General features: G+C 40.2%; 1 protein-coding gene and 1 long non-coding RNA gene across 4 annotated transcripts in view; one reads left to right on the plus strand and one right to left on the minus strand.

Moving 5' to 3' along the window:
* obscna (obscurin, cytoskeletal calmodulin and titin-interacting RhoGEF a) overlaps positions 1-16,104 on the plus strand; it is a gene marked incomplete in the record, with an annotated part of 47,742 nt that overhangs the window by 21,827 nt on the left and 9,811 nt on the right. Inside the window, 24 exon segments of the mRNA XM_032525280.1 lie at positions 220-486; positions 759-1,025; positions 1,842-2,108; positions 2,335-2,601; positions 3,236-5,485; positions 5,569-5,641; positions 5,742-5,836; positions 5,936-6,048; positions 6,157-6,357; positions 6,467-6,549; positions 6,834-7,007; positions 7,322-7,481; positions 7,615-7,716; positions 7,936-8,100; positions 8,782-8,940; positions 9,021-9,198; positions 9,483-9,596; positions 10,122-10,289; positions 10,847-10,949; positions 11,045-11,174; positions 11,278-11,383; positions 13,459-13,567; positions 14,093-14,223; positions 14,304-14,416. Coding sequence (XP_032381171.1) covers positions 220-486; positions 759-1,025; positions 1,842-2,108; positions 2,335-2,601; positions 3,236-5,485; positions 5,569-5,641; positions 5,742-5,836; positions 5,936-6,048; positions 6,157-6,357; positions 6,467-6,549; positions 6,834-7,007; positions 7,322-7,481; positions 7,615-7,716; positions 7,936-8,100; positions 8,782-8,940; positions 9,021-9,198; positions 9,483-9,596; positions 10,122-10,289; positions 10,847-10,949; positions 11,045-11,174; positions 11,278-11,383; positions 13,459-13,567; positions 14,093-14,223; positions 14,304-14,416 — 5,795 coding nt within the window.
* On the minus strand, positions 12,671-14,396 carry LOC116695176 (uncharacterized). Of its 3 annotated transcripts, none has more exons than XR_004333374.1 (4): positions 14,284-14,396; positions 14,052-14,168; positions 13,403-13,560; positions 12,671-13,229 (listed from the first exon to the last, which is right to left on the minus strand). It is a non-coding gene; the product is annotated as an uncharacterized LOC116695176 (long non-coding RNA). The 3 variants fall into 3 exon arrangements; XR_004333373.1 differs by having other exon boundaries at positions 14,266-14,396; XR_004333372.1 differs by lacking the exons at positions 14,052-14,168; positions 14,284-14,396 and having other exon boundaries at positions 13,403-13,709.

The following is a 16,104-nucleotide window of genomic DNA, read 5'->3' on the forward strand; positions in this document are numbered from 1 at the left end:
GTGTGTGTGCATTTGGATAATTCAGTAGAACCTGCACACATTTTATTATACAATTCTTTCCTGTACTTATCTGGTCTATGTGGTAGCCATTATGTTATCCTACCCACCCACTTAGAAAAGAGATTTTCCAAAACAACACTTCAAATACTGTCTTTGCAAGGTTTCAAGCACTGTTCCCATCCCATGTACAATTGTGTTTTTTCTTGTCTATTTCCCTAGCGCTCCCTCCATTCTTTAAGAAAGACATAGATAGTGTGGAGGCTGAGGAGGGAGGTACAGCCTCTCTGTACTGTGAGTTGTCTAAACCTGATGCATCAGTACAATGGAAGAAGAATAGACTTCCACTCAGAGCCAGCAGGAAGTATGAGATAAAGCAAGATGGCTGCCTTCTCCAGCTGCACATCAACAATCTCAAACCTGAGGACAGCGGCAGCTACACATGTCAAGCAGGAAGTGCAGAAACCACTGCTACTCTATTAGTGAAAAGTGTGTACATTTCGCTGTTAACAATTGCATGTGTTGCATGCAATTAAGCCCAGAACAAAAATGCAATGTACATTGTTGAGAGGGTCTATAGTTTCTGGAATGTGTTAAGTTGACATCACTGCATTCAGCCATCTGCATTGTTAGTCGGTCAAAAAACGTTTATGATGTCTGCATTACCAAACACATTTCTCATTTGTTAGGTCTCAAGAAATCTCAGATTCCACCTAAAACATGCAATTATGTTTGTTTCCAATCCATATCCATTTTTGCAGAGCTCGTACCATTCTTCAACAAAGAATTACAAAGCATGGAGGCTGAGGAGGGAGGTTTAGTCTCCCTGTACTGTGAGCTGTCTAAACCTGACATATCGGTACAATGGAAGAAGAACAGGCAGCCATTGAGAGCAAACAGGAAGAATGAGATGAAGCAGGATGGCTGCCTCCTCCAACTCCACATCAAGGATCTCAAACCTGAGGACAGCGGCAGCTACACATGTCAAGCAGGAAGTGCAGAGACCACTGCTACTGTATCAGTGAAAGGTGTGTGTGCATTTGGAGAATTATTACTTTATTATAACACTTTGGTATTCATCTGCAACATGGCACCATGCGTAAACATACATGCCCACTTTCTTATCTGTACGCATTTTGAGCTATCTGCGTGTATGTCTACGCTGTGTACAGCGGACGTAAACATAGACGCCATTTGCAGTCTTATTGCAAGAAGAAAGCAATGTTTGAGTTTGGGAAACGTGACACGCGGTTGGGTTTAAGAAACAAAGAACAGGTTGGGTTTATAAGAAGAAGAATGGGGTTGGTTTTAGTAAAAAAGAAACCAACGGTTGAGTTAAGGAAACGTGACACGTGGGACATGATCCTTGGTGTCCAGGGTGAAATTCCTGTGTTTTACCCATCCACCACCCCAAACAACCTCCATATCGGGATTAATGCCCTTTCCTGCTACTGGTTACGGCCATAGACCGTTAACGGTCTATGGTTACGGCGTAAATTCACTCCCAATTGTAAGGTAACGTAAGAAAATGGAGGCCAAACGGTGTTGATAAACACGCTAAAAAGTGAGTATGCGTCTTGATAACACACCAATAATGGCATACGACTTGGCGTGTCATACATACACCATTTCCCGAGATCAGTCTGTAGTATTAGAACTGCATACATTTAATGTGTAGTGCTTTCCTGTACTCATCTGGTTTAGCTGGTAGCCATCATGTTATCCTACCCACCCACGTAGAAAAAAGGTTTTCCAAAACAACAGTTCAAATTCTGTCCTGGCGAGGTTTTGAGCACTGGTCCCATCACATGTACAATTTTGTTTTTTCTGGCCCATTTTCCCAGAGCTCCCTCCATTCTTTAAGGAAGACTTACAAAGTGTGGAGGCTGAGGAGGGAAGTGTAGTCTCTCTGTGCTGTGAGCTGTCTAAACCTGGAGTGTCAGTACAGTGGAAGATGAACAGGCTGCCTCTGACAGCGAACAGGAAGTATGAGATAAAGCAAGATGGCTGCCTCCTCCAGCTCCTCATCAAAAATCTCAAACCTGAGGACAGCGGCAGCTATACATGTCAAGCAGGAAGTGCAGAGACCACTGCTACTGTGACAGTGAAAGGTGCGCATGTTTGGCAATCTGCATAGCAATGAAATAATCTGTTAGCAATGTAACACACAATAAAATATAAAGTAGACCTACTTTGGATTGTCTAAACCCTCTTTTACACATTATGTTGCTCATAACTCTACTTTTAAGTCTTGATACTGTATAAATTCTGGTCTTAAACATTTCCCCATTACACTGAAGATGTGTGATTTCTTTCCAATTTACACCCATTTCGTAGAGCTCCCACCATTCTTCAAGGAAGACTTAGAAAGTGTGGAGGCTGAGGAGGGAGGTACAGCCTCTCTGTGCTGTGAGCTGTCTAAACCTGGAGTGTCACTACAGTGGAAGAAGAACAGGCTGCCACTGAGAGCCAACAGGAAGTATGAGATGAAGCAGGATGGTTGCCTCTCTCAGCTGCACATCAGAGATCTCAAACCTGAGGACGGCGGCAGCTACACATGTCAAGCAGGAAGTGCAGAGACCACTGCTACAGTATCAGTGAAAGGTGTGTGCATTTTTAGACTGATCTTATGAAATGGTGTATGTATGACAAGCCAATTCATACCATTGTTGGCGTGTTATTGTTTACAAACGCCATTTGGCCTCCATTGACTTACATTACCTTGCGACCGCGTCTGAATTTACGCTGTAGCGAGTAGTATGAATGAGAAAGAAATCCGCATAAGGAGGTTGGTTTGGGTGGTGGATGGGTAAAAAACAGGACTTTCACCCAGGATAGCGGGCATCGTGTCCCGTGTGGCGTTTCCTTAAAGCCAACCCCATTGTTCTTTTTCTATACCCAACCCTCTTATTCTTTTACTAAACTCAACCATTGCTTTCTTCTTTTACTAAAGCCAACCCTGTTCTTCTTTTCCTAACCCTAACCCCGTTATTCTTTCCTAAAGTCAACTTTTACTAAAGCCAACCCCGTTTTTCTTTTCCTAAACCCAACCATAGCTTTCTCCTTGTGATAACACGTTTTTCTCGCGACAACACGGCGGCAACACACCAAGTGGAGTGTATGTTTACGCCCGCTGTATACAGCATAGAAACAAGATAAGTTTACTCAAGTTTGTTTTCCATCCAACCTCCACCACACATAAATCAGTCAACAAAATGTGTTTCATTCTCTTGTCTAGCACTAGAGCTGACTCCACCAAAGGCAGAGCCTTCCATGATACTGCCCCGGGAAAAGGGCACTGTTTCCAAACCAACTCCTACTCTAGAGAACCAAACGCCTGGACTCCAAGAGGCTAAGCCTGTTCCTCCAGAGCCCAAAAAGAGAACTAATAGGAAAGCATCTATTACAAGTTTAGAAAAACATGTGGAGACAATATTTGACCTAAAACAGGGCATCCAACCTGCAAGATCTATGGAGACAGACTTTGATGTTGCACAGAACGTAACACAACTGGAGAAGCATGGGAAGAAAGACAATGAGGTGTACAAGGAAATTGACAAGACAATGAGACTACTGGAGAAGGATGATGGGGTTGACAAGAAGGCAGAAGAGCCAGCAAGGCCTTTGGAAAGGGAGAAAGACGTTTTCATGGAGAAGAGACAACCAGGAACAAATTCTGAGAAATTACTCAAAGTTGACCGTAACGCAAGTCAGTTAGACAGGTTTCAGGGAGACACTTTGTTTGAACAAAAGAAAAGGGAAAATGAAGTTGAACAGAGCTCAAAACAAGCAGAAAAGCCTTCAGAGAAAACAAGTGAAGTTGAGAAGAAGGAAAGCCATCCAGGAAAAGTCCTGTGGCAGAACAGGCAAGATGAAAAACAGCCTGTGAAACTATTAGATACGTTTACTGGTACTAAAACAATAAAGGAACAAGAAGAGAAGTCCACAGAAAAGGAGGGCAAAGTAGAGGAAGAAGAACCTTTTAAATCACCAGTAAGATCTAAGGGAAAGGTAACAGGGGTGAAGGAGCTGCTTAAATATGTTCCAAAGGAAACTGAGGAGATCATTATCCAATCAGTAAAGCCTACTGTAAATGATTCTGAAGAAGACCATAAACAGAGAGACCATGTGAAACAAGTGTCCATAGAGGCAGAGAGAGAGGAAAAGCCACTTAAACTAGTGCCGTCTGTAAATCAGCTGGACAAACAGTCAGTAGAACAACCAGTAAAGACTTTAGAAAAAGAGGCTGCATTTGTTCCTCCAAAACCACCCGTGAGGATTAAAAGCAAAGCAAAGGGGGGAATGAAAAAAGAATCATCAAGGGACACAGAGACAGATCAAGATGATGGGCAGATGACAAGAGTTGTGGTGAAAACAACAGATGATAAGCCCAATAAAATTGCAATAGGGTCTTTAAAAAAAGAGGTTGAAGACAAACCAATAATCAAGAAGAAACAATCAGTAACAACAGAAATTGAGATGGTTGAGAAAATTAAGCAACCTGTGAAAGCTGAGGAGAAAGATGGAAACACTAAACAGCCGATTAAACAACCAGTTAAACCCATGAGAAAAGAACCGGAACTGGTGCAGGAAATTAAACTTGTAGTGGAGCCAATGAAAAGGGAGGAGGAACAACAAAGAACAAAGACGACAGAAGACATTCCTCTCCTCTACATTTCTGAAGATGAAACTTTCTTAGAGGCTTTGACTGACATACCGGCCAACCACAGCAATGTCCAGCCCCCTGGCAGTTTTGTTGAGGGGTCCACCCAACCCGCCACTCTTCCTCCAATTAATGTACCGCAAAAATCACAAGCACCAAATGACGGTACACCGGAGATTGACACCAGGGTTGAAGACGAACCACAGATGAAAGAGGCTGCAGTCAAGATCCAGGCAGCCTTCAAAGGCTACAAAACCCGCAAAGACATGCGACCTGTCTTTAAAGAGGTTTTTAAGAACCAGAGTGCAAATCTTCATGGTACAGTCACTCTAGTGTGTATTGTACAAGGAAAAGTCAGCACAGCACGCTGGCTAAAACAAGGCCAACAAATCCTTAATGACCAGCGACGTCATGTTGAGATTACAGAGAATGGTGTATGCACACTGGTGATCAAAAACCTGACTACCTTTGACAGTGGAATCTATACATGTGAGGTGGTGAATATGTTTGGTATGACCTCCTACAATGGAAATTTAACAGTAGTACAGCCACAGAAGCCTGTTCTGGCAGTCCAAAAGCCTGTACACCCTCCACTTGCAGCCATAACACCTCTGCAACTCGCCTCGCCAAAGCTTGAGGCCCAAGCCAAAGCACAGACTCAGGATCTGCCTGAGACTCAAACCCAGATACCCACTTCAGCTACAGATGCGAACTACGTAGAAAATGTGAGCGTCTCTCTGTGGGAGGCCTACAACCTGACGGAGAAGAACACTCAGATGAGCCTACAAGAGAGGAGAGGATCCTCACTCATTGCTGCCAGCTCCGGTAAGTAACACGTTTATTTACAAACTGTAATAACACATATGGATTTACTTGGCCTTATATTTAAAGTATAGCGCTTCCAACAGTGTCGAGTCCCTCGGATTATGACACAGCTCCAGATGTGATGGAACCTGTTGAGACTGGCTCAGCTGTACCAAGGTCGGCGGGCAGAGAGAAAATGTATTTGTTACATGATTTTGATTGCTAATCTTTAATATTGTGCTCATAAAGATACACAACATATGTAAAACTGTTACAGGGAAGTGACAAAAGCCGTGGACAAAGTGCCTCCAAAAGATGATAAAAAACAGATGGCTCCTCCACCGTCTCCAAAGAAACTACTGAAGATCAAAGGTCAGCAATGTTGATTCATTGCTGGTTTTAACTGTTTATCACATCTCCACTAAGTTTCTAATCAGGTTTATTATAGCTATGTTACTCTTTAATGTATAGGGGCTCACGAAAGTAGAATGAGGACACCCTCTCCTAAGCACCACTGCGCTCAGACACCCTTAACTAGTGCCGTCTCTGGATCAGAGTCAGAAGGGGAAGAGGATAGGCGAGAGGTACTTGTCATATGACACATGTGCTGTATTAGTCAGTAGTAGTAACATTGCCCATTTAACTTTATAAGCCTTTGAACATGTTACATATTTGCTTTTTTTTTACCTCAGACATTTGAAATGTATGTGGCCCGAGCTGATTGCAGTCCAAAAAGCGGAAAAAAGGACAGTTTTGTTCTGAAGGAGGGCCAGTTTGTAGAGGTCCTGGACTCTGTTCATCCGGACAGGTGGTTGGTGAGGACCAAACCCACCAAAACCAACCCTGCTCGACAGGGATGGGTGTGTCCAGCCTACCTGGAGAAGAAAAGGAAGGTAGGACGTATAAATCCAGATATCAACTCCAATACTGCGTAGACATGTTTTATCAAGTAATGACAAATTAAAAAGGCTTTTAATAACTAACTAGAAGTCTTTTGAACAGGAGACCTTCCCGCAACTGAGAGCACCTCAAGAGGATCTTGATGGAATTGGGTCTACAGGAGAAGAGTACAGGAGAGCTCTGAGGTCTGTCATTCTGCTATTATAAACTGACAGGTTAAATAAACTTGGAGGAACATCACAAGGAACATTGCTGTTGGATATATGTGTATTTGTAGTTCTATTTATTGTTTAATTGTTTGTATGTTTATTACTATTTCTACTATTTGTTTATTCTTACACATACTCCTTGCTAAACTTTGATAACTTGGCATTTGTTATGTTGAAGAACGTATTGTTTAAATAACAAATCTTAGATGTGAACAGTAAAAACAAACAACTAATCTGCATTAACTTCCCTTTATCTTTAGCCAGCTCATCCGAGGCCTGATTGATGGAGAAGAGGAGTTTGTAAAAGAGATGAAGATGTTTACCTCTCACCAGCTGAATTATTTGGATTCTAGCCGCCACGTCCCCATTCACATCCTTAACCAGAAGGAGATCATTTTCAGGAATATCAAGGACATTGTGCTTCTGCATGAGAGGTAATGCAACCACAAGAAATGCATTGTACTTGTACTTTGCATAACACATATGCTAATTGGAATGTGCAATTAAATAATACATAATTATCAAATTATGCCACCTGTATGGATCAATACTCAATCCATAGAGTTTTTTCCGGTACGCTTTCTCCTTTTGTGCCTCCTAATTTTTTTTTAGGAAGAGATTCCGTTGTATTTCTCATATGAAGATTTGTGTGGCCAGCAGTCTATATGATATTTTCAAATGTCCTTTTGTGTCCTTTTCTACTTTCAAACTCAGTCTGTTATTTTATCATTAATTTATGTCTTCTCAGGTCCATCCTTCCCGGACTGAGAGAGTGTGCCACAGACGACGATGTGGCTATGCATCTGATCAAACACACAGAGGACTTTGAGAAGTATCTTCACTACATGGTGGGACAAGCACAAGCAGAGGCCTGCATTACTGACAAGGCTGTCCAACAGTATTTCAAAGTATTCACATCTGTTTGTATTTAAACATAAAGATTTAACATGGACATTGTGGAAACTAATGTTCTGAATAGCAACATTATTACACTGATCTAATGCTTTTAATTTCTTTAATATGTCACTCATTACACTTCAGGAGTTACCAGAATCTGGTAAGCCTGAAGACCCTGTCATGGATGTCCTTACCTTCCTCCAGCGACCAGTGGAGAGGATTCAAACTTACCAGGCTTTACTGAAGGTCAGCATACAGTTTTATAGATCATTAATGTAGAAATGCCTTAAATATACAGTTTATTGGTATATTTTTGCCTGTTTCGTTATCTTCTAACTCTCAATTAAACAGGAATGTTGCAAAGAAATTTTGAATTTATTTGTTCTTCTGTTGCACAAATTATAGTCTCTCCTTGAAAGTGTGTCATATGAATGCCTGAGATGTAAATAAAAATGTTATTTGCAGGAGCTGATCAAGAACAAAGCCAAAAGTGGACAGAGCTGCTGTCTTTTGGAGGATACCTTCTCCATGGTGTCCTGTCTACCCTGGAGGTCTGACAACCTGCACCAGGTGTCCCTCATCGAGAATTACCCAGCTCCTCTAATGGCCCTGGGCGAGCCCATGCGACAGGTAACTACAAAAAAATTATAAGTGTTCATATCCACGTTGAGCTCTGGGTCCAGTATGAACATAAAAACCTGAACACCATTACACCGGGAACACACCGCAGGCATAAGCGTCTCGTATAGCAGCGTAGCACAGCTATTTTTATTTAGGCGCCCATGTTATCCAATCTGTCCAGCCACACCGGATGTCTCCTCTATTTTTTACGGGATACGTGAGCGTATGTATCAAGCCAGGCAGTTAGTCACATACAGGAAAACTACAGTGCAGCCAGATTCTTTACAAAAATAAAGCACATTTCAAAATAAAAAACCTAGGTTCATAGTGATTTTCGGCTATCTTGACTTCTCACAGCAAGACATGTGATCAGGCTCGCTCTCTCTCTCTCACTCACTCACTCACACTCACGCACTCACCACACTCACACACACACACACACACACACACCACACACACACTCACACACACACACACACACACACACACACACACACACACACACACACACACACACACACGTTGAACATTTTGTTTTATAACTGCCTTTTCTGTTAATTTGCAGCACCAATTCAACTCATAACTTTTTGACAATGCTGCTTAAATAAAGAAAGTATAAATATCAGCCTTAAATATGCACTCTGATAAAAAAAAAAAAAAAGACTCTTCACTTGCCGTTTTTTTTTTCAGGGAGTCTTCACAGTGTGGGAGGAATCTCCAGACATCAAGACGGGCTCTAGAGGGCATCAAAGACAAGTCTTTCTCTTCAAGGAATGTATTGTACTGTGTAAACTTAAAAGAGACATCAGGATGAACAGTGACACCTTTATCTTCAAGAACAAAATGAAGGTAAGATTGGTTTAATACTACAATTGGCCACATGTGATGACAATTCCTTTCCCTCATTCTCACTTTTCAATCTCACCTAGCTGAATGATGTGGACATAAAGGAGACTTTGGGCGGAGATGAAAAGTCTTGGGGGTTGTGGCATGAGCACAGGGGCTCAGTGCGGAAGTACACACTGCAGGGACGCTCCACCCTGGTCAAACTCTCCTGGCTGAAGGACCTGAAGGAGCTACAGCAACGTTCCAGTCTGCCCACTAACAGTAAGTGTTTCTTTGAGAAGGGAAATACATTCCAGGGAATGTTTGACAATGAATCATAAGACTGTGAAATCTATTTTCAATATTACACTGGCAGCTCAAGGATTATTGATTATTATTGACTTCTGATATGAACTCTTTGGCTTTTGTGATAAGTGAATCAGAGGTTAAGTCTCTTTGTCTCCTGTCCTTTGTTTTTCTTACTGTGGTTCAGGGTGAAAGTGATATGGCATAACATTTTCATTAAATACTTGGTTGGTGATTTCTGTGTTTGTGTCTATGAACAGGCCCACCAGTGTTTGAAGCACCATTGTCTGACTGCACAACAAAGATAGGACAGACAATCAAACTGACCTGTAAGGTCACAGGATCACCGAAACCGGTGGTCAGCTGGCTCAAAGGTCAGCAACGGTTTATTAGAATGTAGATACTGCACACATTGTACCACAGTGTTACACTGTGGTACAAGAAGCGGTTTTGTCTGCAATTACCCACTGTATATTTTCACCTTAATTTATCCATGGATTAAGTGACAAGGCATTTTTTTGATACTTGATTTTTTGGAGGCAATTCCGTCGGTGCCTAAAAAGTATTGAATTTGGTACCCAGACCTAGTTTGATAAATATATTGATAAATCCATGGCGCTGTCTGTGGTGCTGAAGTAGCAGATAGATTTGTAATTCTCTCGGCCCTGCTCTTTTGTCAGTTTTGTCTTCTTTGAGGATCTTTAATATCCTCTAAACTATATAGCTGAGGGAGGAGGGGGTTATTAAAAAAATAAAGAACCAAAAGGGTTGTTTGTGGGTCGTTTTGCTAGTCCGTCCCCCCGTTAAAGATGATCAAATCGCCTACTGCATACATACTACATTGTGTGGTTTGGTTACAATTTGGTTTCACAGTAAACATCTGGTTATACACCTTTTAGACGGCCTTCCTTTAGAGGACGACCCTCGTCACATCATCACGGCAGACCGATCAGGCAACTGCAGTCTCATCCTGGACAGCCTCACTGCAGAGGACTCTGGACAGTATGCCTGCTATGCTCTCAGCTGCATGGGCAGCGCTGGTACTCTGGCTAAGGTTGTGGTGTGCGGTGAGTCTATAGGTGCATCTAAACCACTTGAGTGTTGAGCCATGTCTGTTTGTAGGTGATTGATGTACGTGCATGCGCTGTCACAGAGTAACACAGGACAGCTGTACTACTTATTACTACTTTATCATAGTACTGACTAAAATTACAATTACCAATACTACTTCTACTGCCACTACTGCTATTATTACTGGTGCTATAGTGCTACTACTACTACCGATGCTAGTTTTATTACTTATGCAATTACTATTTTTTACGACTACTATTACCACTGATTATAGCTGTCACAATAACTACTATTGTTGTTACTACAACTATTACTACTGCCATTGTGGTTTCTAATACTATATTACTTCTAACTACTACTAATATCAATACCCTCACTATTGTTACAACTGCTATTACTTTACTATTGTGACTGCTACATCTATTAGATACTAGTACTACTACATCTACTATTATTACTACTGCTATGTTACTGCAATTACTGTAACTACCATTAGTGGTCTATTTCTGATCATAGCAACACAGATAACACTTTTCTTCTTCTCTCTCTTCAGCTCCACCCAGATTTGTGTGTCGATTAGAGAGTGCTTGTCTGATAGAAGGAGAGAATATACAGTTTACCTGCTCCACACTTACTACTCCTTTACCACGAATCAGGTATGACAACACAGAGCAAAGGTAACCACAGTAGTTGATACATGGTATTTTTGGTCATTGTGTTTTTCAAACACATCCACCTTTGGGTTTTGAAGGTGGTTGAAAGATGGCAGAGAGTTGACGGACCAGCAAAAATACGTCATCCTGAATGATGCTCTGAGTGGAATCTTGTGTCTGGTGGTCATCAGAGCAACAGAGGCCGATATTGGACAGTATGAGTGTGAGGTATTAAATCCATAAAGTGTAGAATGTATGAAGATAGTCTGAATCATTGATATCAGAGATCTCCCTTTAAAGTACAGTATGTCAATTGTTTTGTGTTGTCTAGCTTTGGAATGAGTTTGGCTGCATCAAGTGTAAGGCAGGGCTGTGCCCCGCTTACATACCACCGATCGACATTGAGGGTGACCAACCACAGGACTTACCTTCTAAAGGTAGGCCAGCCAGAGCCGCTAAAGGTAAATATCCTCCACACAGGACGGAAAGCCATGGCAGGGTTTTCATGTGGATGCTCCACACTTTCACCGGTTCAGCTGTGTTTGAGAACGGATGAAGCACATGCCATTGTTTTAATTCAGTTCACCTCACTTCTGATCCTGTCACCCTTTTTACTTCACATAATATGACATCTCTTCACTTTCCAACAAACTGCAACAATTTGCATCAATTGTCACTTTCAACCACTACCCCTCATCCATTATATCCAGTTTATGCCATTTTGAGATTTTACTCACATTTTCCTTTTCTTCCATTTCACACACACACTCCCATCATAAATTGTTCCAACTACAGTTGTCACTTGACCCCCAGGAATTATGGCATGGACCGCATTGTTTGATATTGTGGTATGCATGAGCTAAATGTACCCTGACATGTTTTTTTTTCTTCATTTTTCTATTTCTGGTATTATATTTTTCTAGCTAATTGAATTGATGCCAATTGCATTGACTTATGGGTATTCTTTGTTAAGAAGCTAACACATTTTTAATACATGTCTTACATCGTTCTAATACATTTCTCGTGTTGTTCTTTTATATAACTAAGCTTATAGAAGTGTAAAACATAGCCCAAGTCTATGGCTGCTTGATTATGAAAAAAATAATAATCAGGATTATTTTGGTCAATATCAAAATCACGATTATTAAATGATATATTGCAATTATTGAAGTTAAACAGTAAAAAAAACAACTGAACAATTGAGAACCTTTGGTCTAAGTTACTTAACTTAAAAGGCATGTGGTGACTAATGCATGAGTCATACTGTAAGTTTACACTGTCTGTCTTCTGAAATCAGATATCATTATTAAGCCCTCTCACAAACTGCTACACATTAGACCCCTACCTAAACATTTCTGACACCTGTACATTACCGACCTTAACCTTCCCTTTTTGGTGTTGAATATGTTTCACCGCTCATTTAATCTGTTCCTCTGACTAGTGGTGAGTGCCAAGCACTGTGATATGTGTGAAAGTTTGTCACAATGTTGACAAAAAAAACTTAATATCTAACATCAACCATTTCTAACAACAGTCTATTGCCATAGCTCAGCGGGATCTAATGACTACCATTCAACATAGAAACCATACTGTACTTCCCTGCATCCTCACCCATGAAAAGACATTGATACATTTATTGTATGGAATGTTTTTTGTGTTTTTCATCATGTTTACACTTTCCACAAAAGAGATTGGGATAGACATTTTTTCCTCCTTTAGACCGACATTAGGATCCAAAAGTCAGACAAACCTTGAGGTGCCAGAAACTAACAGCAGTACTTTGACTACAGTACAGAGATAGCAAGTATCCACTATTACAGTGATATATTTAGGGATTTTTCAACAGTGTCTCTATTTCTATCACATAGGGTCAGAAATAAAAGTAGTATAACACAGTAGAATAGGATATAGACAAATTTAATAGAATTATTAGATGTTGCTGAACATCCACTGTAAGTTTGATGTTCACTATTCTTTAAACAGGCTAGAACATTGGCTCCATTAGATATATGCATTTTCTTACTGGATTTTTTAAACCAGTTTACCATGTTTGCCCTTCCATTGTCCATAACCTACATCTTTTTCCATTTTCCCTCCACTATTCCTAAAGCAGGAAGTTCCTCACATGGACTGTTCCATGTAAGTCATCACTGTCACGATAACAAATAACCACGCAACATTCCCCTTTCTCCTCTTGCCAACGCATGCCCAGCTAACTCTTCACTCCTACGAACACAAGATGGTCATGTGCTGGGCAGGTGTTCCCTTTGGAGTAGGCATGTCCTGTTGATTGGGTTAGTGGGGTTAAACTCTCACATACTGAGGTAAGAAATGCATTATTTCTGTTCCAGTCATGTAAGGTAATGTACTTTTTCACTTTTCCTTGTCAATTGATTAATTTAAGTACAGTCAATGCAACATATTAACTCATCAAAATAAATTTGAAGAATACATACTTATTTTACGTGTCCGATCCATAAGTTCCTGCTGAATTGCATTTTGGTTTTCATAGACGCAGACTCAGAGGGCTGGTCCACTGCCTTTGTGAAGAAATGGCTACAGACGGATTTCAGTCCGACCTCTATTGCTAAGATGCTGTTCCCTCCTGGACACCCTGAACAGTAAGCAGTGAAGAAAGAAGTATTTAGATCCTGACTAATAACACACTGCGTGAATACTCCACTACACATACAAATCTAGCATTCAAAACCTTACTTACGTAAATGTATGCAAGTATTATCAGCAAAATGTACTTAAAGTAAAAATACTTCCTGTCAGTATTTTACTATTTTATATGATATTTTTGGATGAATATTACTGCTGCGTTATTGTGTATGTTGCAGTTTATTGCTGTAGATTTAAAGTTGTGCTAATTTTTACATATTCTGTCAGACCATATGTATATAGAGTTGCGGTCCTGTGAGAAACATGTATCTCTAAAAGTAATTTCACGGTGTCTGAAAAATGCCTAGTATTTAGCTTTGCGACGATATATTTTCTAGCTATATAGTTTATCTTAAGAAGTAGGATAATTTTCTCAGCACATAAAGGAACACTTCGACCTTCACTTTATCACACACATTCAATCAGCAAATGTGGAGAGACCTGGTTTTCACTTTTTTTTTTTATCTTATCTTTGTCTCCAGAAATGAATGTAGCACTGAGGGGGCTGTTCCTGCCTCGACATCCATGGATCAGGCGATACAGCAGCCTGTGTGTTACCTTGAGGAGGAAGAGGAGATTTACATCTCGGAGCAAATGCAGGAAATTGCAGATGGTATTATTGTCTCTTTAACTAAAGAGTATGACTTCTTTCAACCTTTGTGTGATTACTAACTGATCTAATCTCCTGCTCAGCTCCTCCCTCCATCCAGGTACCCACTGAGGATCTGTGTGTAGAGCCTGGCCAACCAGCTACATTCACTGCCATCATCACAGGAAGGCCGACTCCTAATATACAGTGGTACAAGGTAGGAGCACTGAAGATTAGTGATCACCTAAAGGGTTGGTTGCAGCAAGATCATGGGGAGGCTGGGTTGTGACATGACTTAGGGCACTGGTTCCCAAATTGCGGGTCCCGACCTACACTAGGGGTCAAGAGGCCTTCTTGATTTTAAGGGGTGTAATTGTTACCGGCAAGAGCAATAGTTGCATAGGCTAAGAAGCACTCCGCCAGATACAAAACAGGAAACTGTGACTCTGTGAATCAATAGAGCACCAAAGTTAGCATGTTGCTCACTAAGCTCATTTATTTCTGAAACATTTGCATGAGTTCCCATACATTCACATTGTCTTCATAAACTCTCTAATTAAAGTGCATGTTAAAATAATAATAAAATGTTTTAAAATTAAATACATGGTGTAACCAAACTGATGATAAATAATATTAAAACAGTCTTTCTGAAAGAAATGCACATAAATTCAAGTGATTTAACATAAATTACAACTACCAAACTTGACTTAACTCAAAATACTAAAATGTACCAAAATAATCTGTTAATAATTTTAAGATTAGCATACAAGCCATATACATAGGCTACTGCCTTCTTACACATCTGCATTTAGCTAACGGTAGCGCTTGACAATATGGCGTCGATAACATCTAAATCTAGCTGAAAACAGTATTTACTTATCACCATTCCATCACGTCTGGCTGGCTAATACTCTTAATAAAATATAGGGCACGTGTACTTCTGCTACAGAATGCAGTAACTTCAGTAACTTACACTTAAAAAAATACTGTGTAAAACTACGTTGTAAAACCGAAGTTCATAAAAAGAACTAACCAGCATGCCGATTCTGGTTGGTACAACAATGCTAGCTTCAAAGTTAAACTTTTTACCCTTAACACACATCTCAAAATCCTCCAACAACATCACACAACGATTACTATACCATTTAGATAATATGCTGAGATATGCTAGAAAGTAAGTATGCACTACTTGTGGCTGTGAAATAATAGAGAGAGCACCAAAGTTAGCGTGTTACTCACATTGACCGTTTATACAGTCTGTGGTTACTCACGGCCAAGCTCGTTTATTTGAGCTGCGCATGAGCAGAGCTAAGAGCTGCGGCATCCATTATTGATCCACAGAGGAGCGCCATCTACTGACGTGGAAGCGTAATGGAAAAGACTAGTTAGAATGGATTAAAGATTAACAAAAATAGTGGGATGTCTGTTTACATAAAAATTAAACATGTGGCCTTTTTAACCTAATACGTAAGACCATTTATGAAAAGAAACCCATTAATTTCTGTGAAGAAAACTAAATTTAATTTAATTTAATTTTGGATTATTATACAATGTATAAACTTTAAAAAGACCTCACAGCATAAGGGCACGGTGAAGACCTGACCACAAGCTACTGTGTATTCACAGAGCCTTTCCTCTCTGCTAAACAGCCTCGTCTTACATTAGAAAAGTATGTAGTTTGAACAACAGAAGAGCTAATATACTAAGGGCCAAGAGTCCGGGAGAAAAAAAAACACAGAATTTGTAAATAAATTTAAAAAAAAATCAATATACAGTATATTATATATATAAAGTGTGTGTGTGTGTGTGTATATATATATATATATATATATATATATATATATATATATATATATATATAAATGCCTATTCCTGTAAGTATTTATGTTATAAAATTAACAAATA

The sequence above is a fragment of the Etheostoma spectabile genome, chromosome 9 (assembly GCF_008692095.1).
Source record: "Etheostoma spectabile isolate EspeVRDwgs_2016 chromosome 9, UIUC_Espe_1.0, whole genome shotgun sequence".
Taxonomy (NCBI): domain Eukaryota; kingdom Metazoa; phylum Chordata; class Actinopteri; order Perciformes; family Percidae; genus Etheostoma; species Etheostoma spectabile.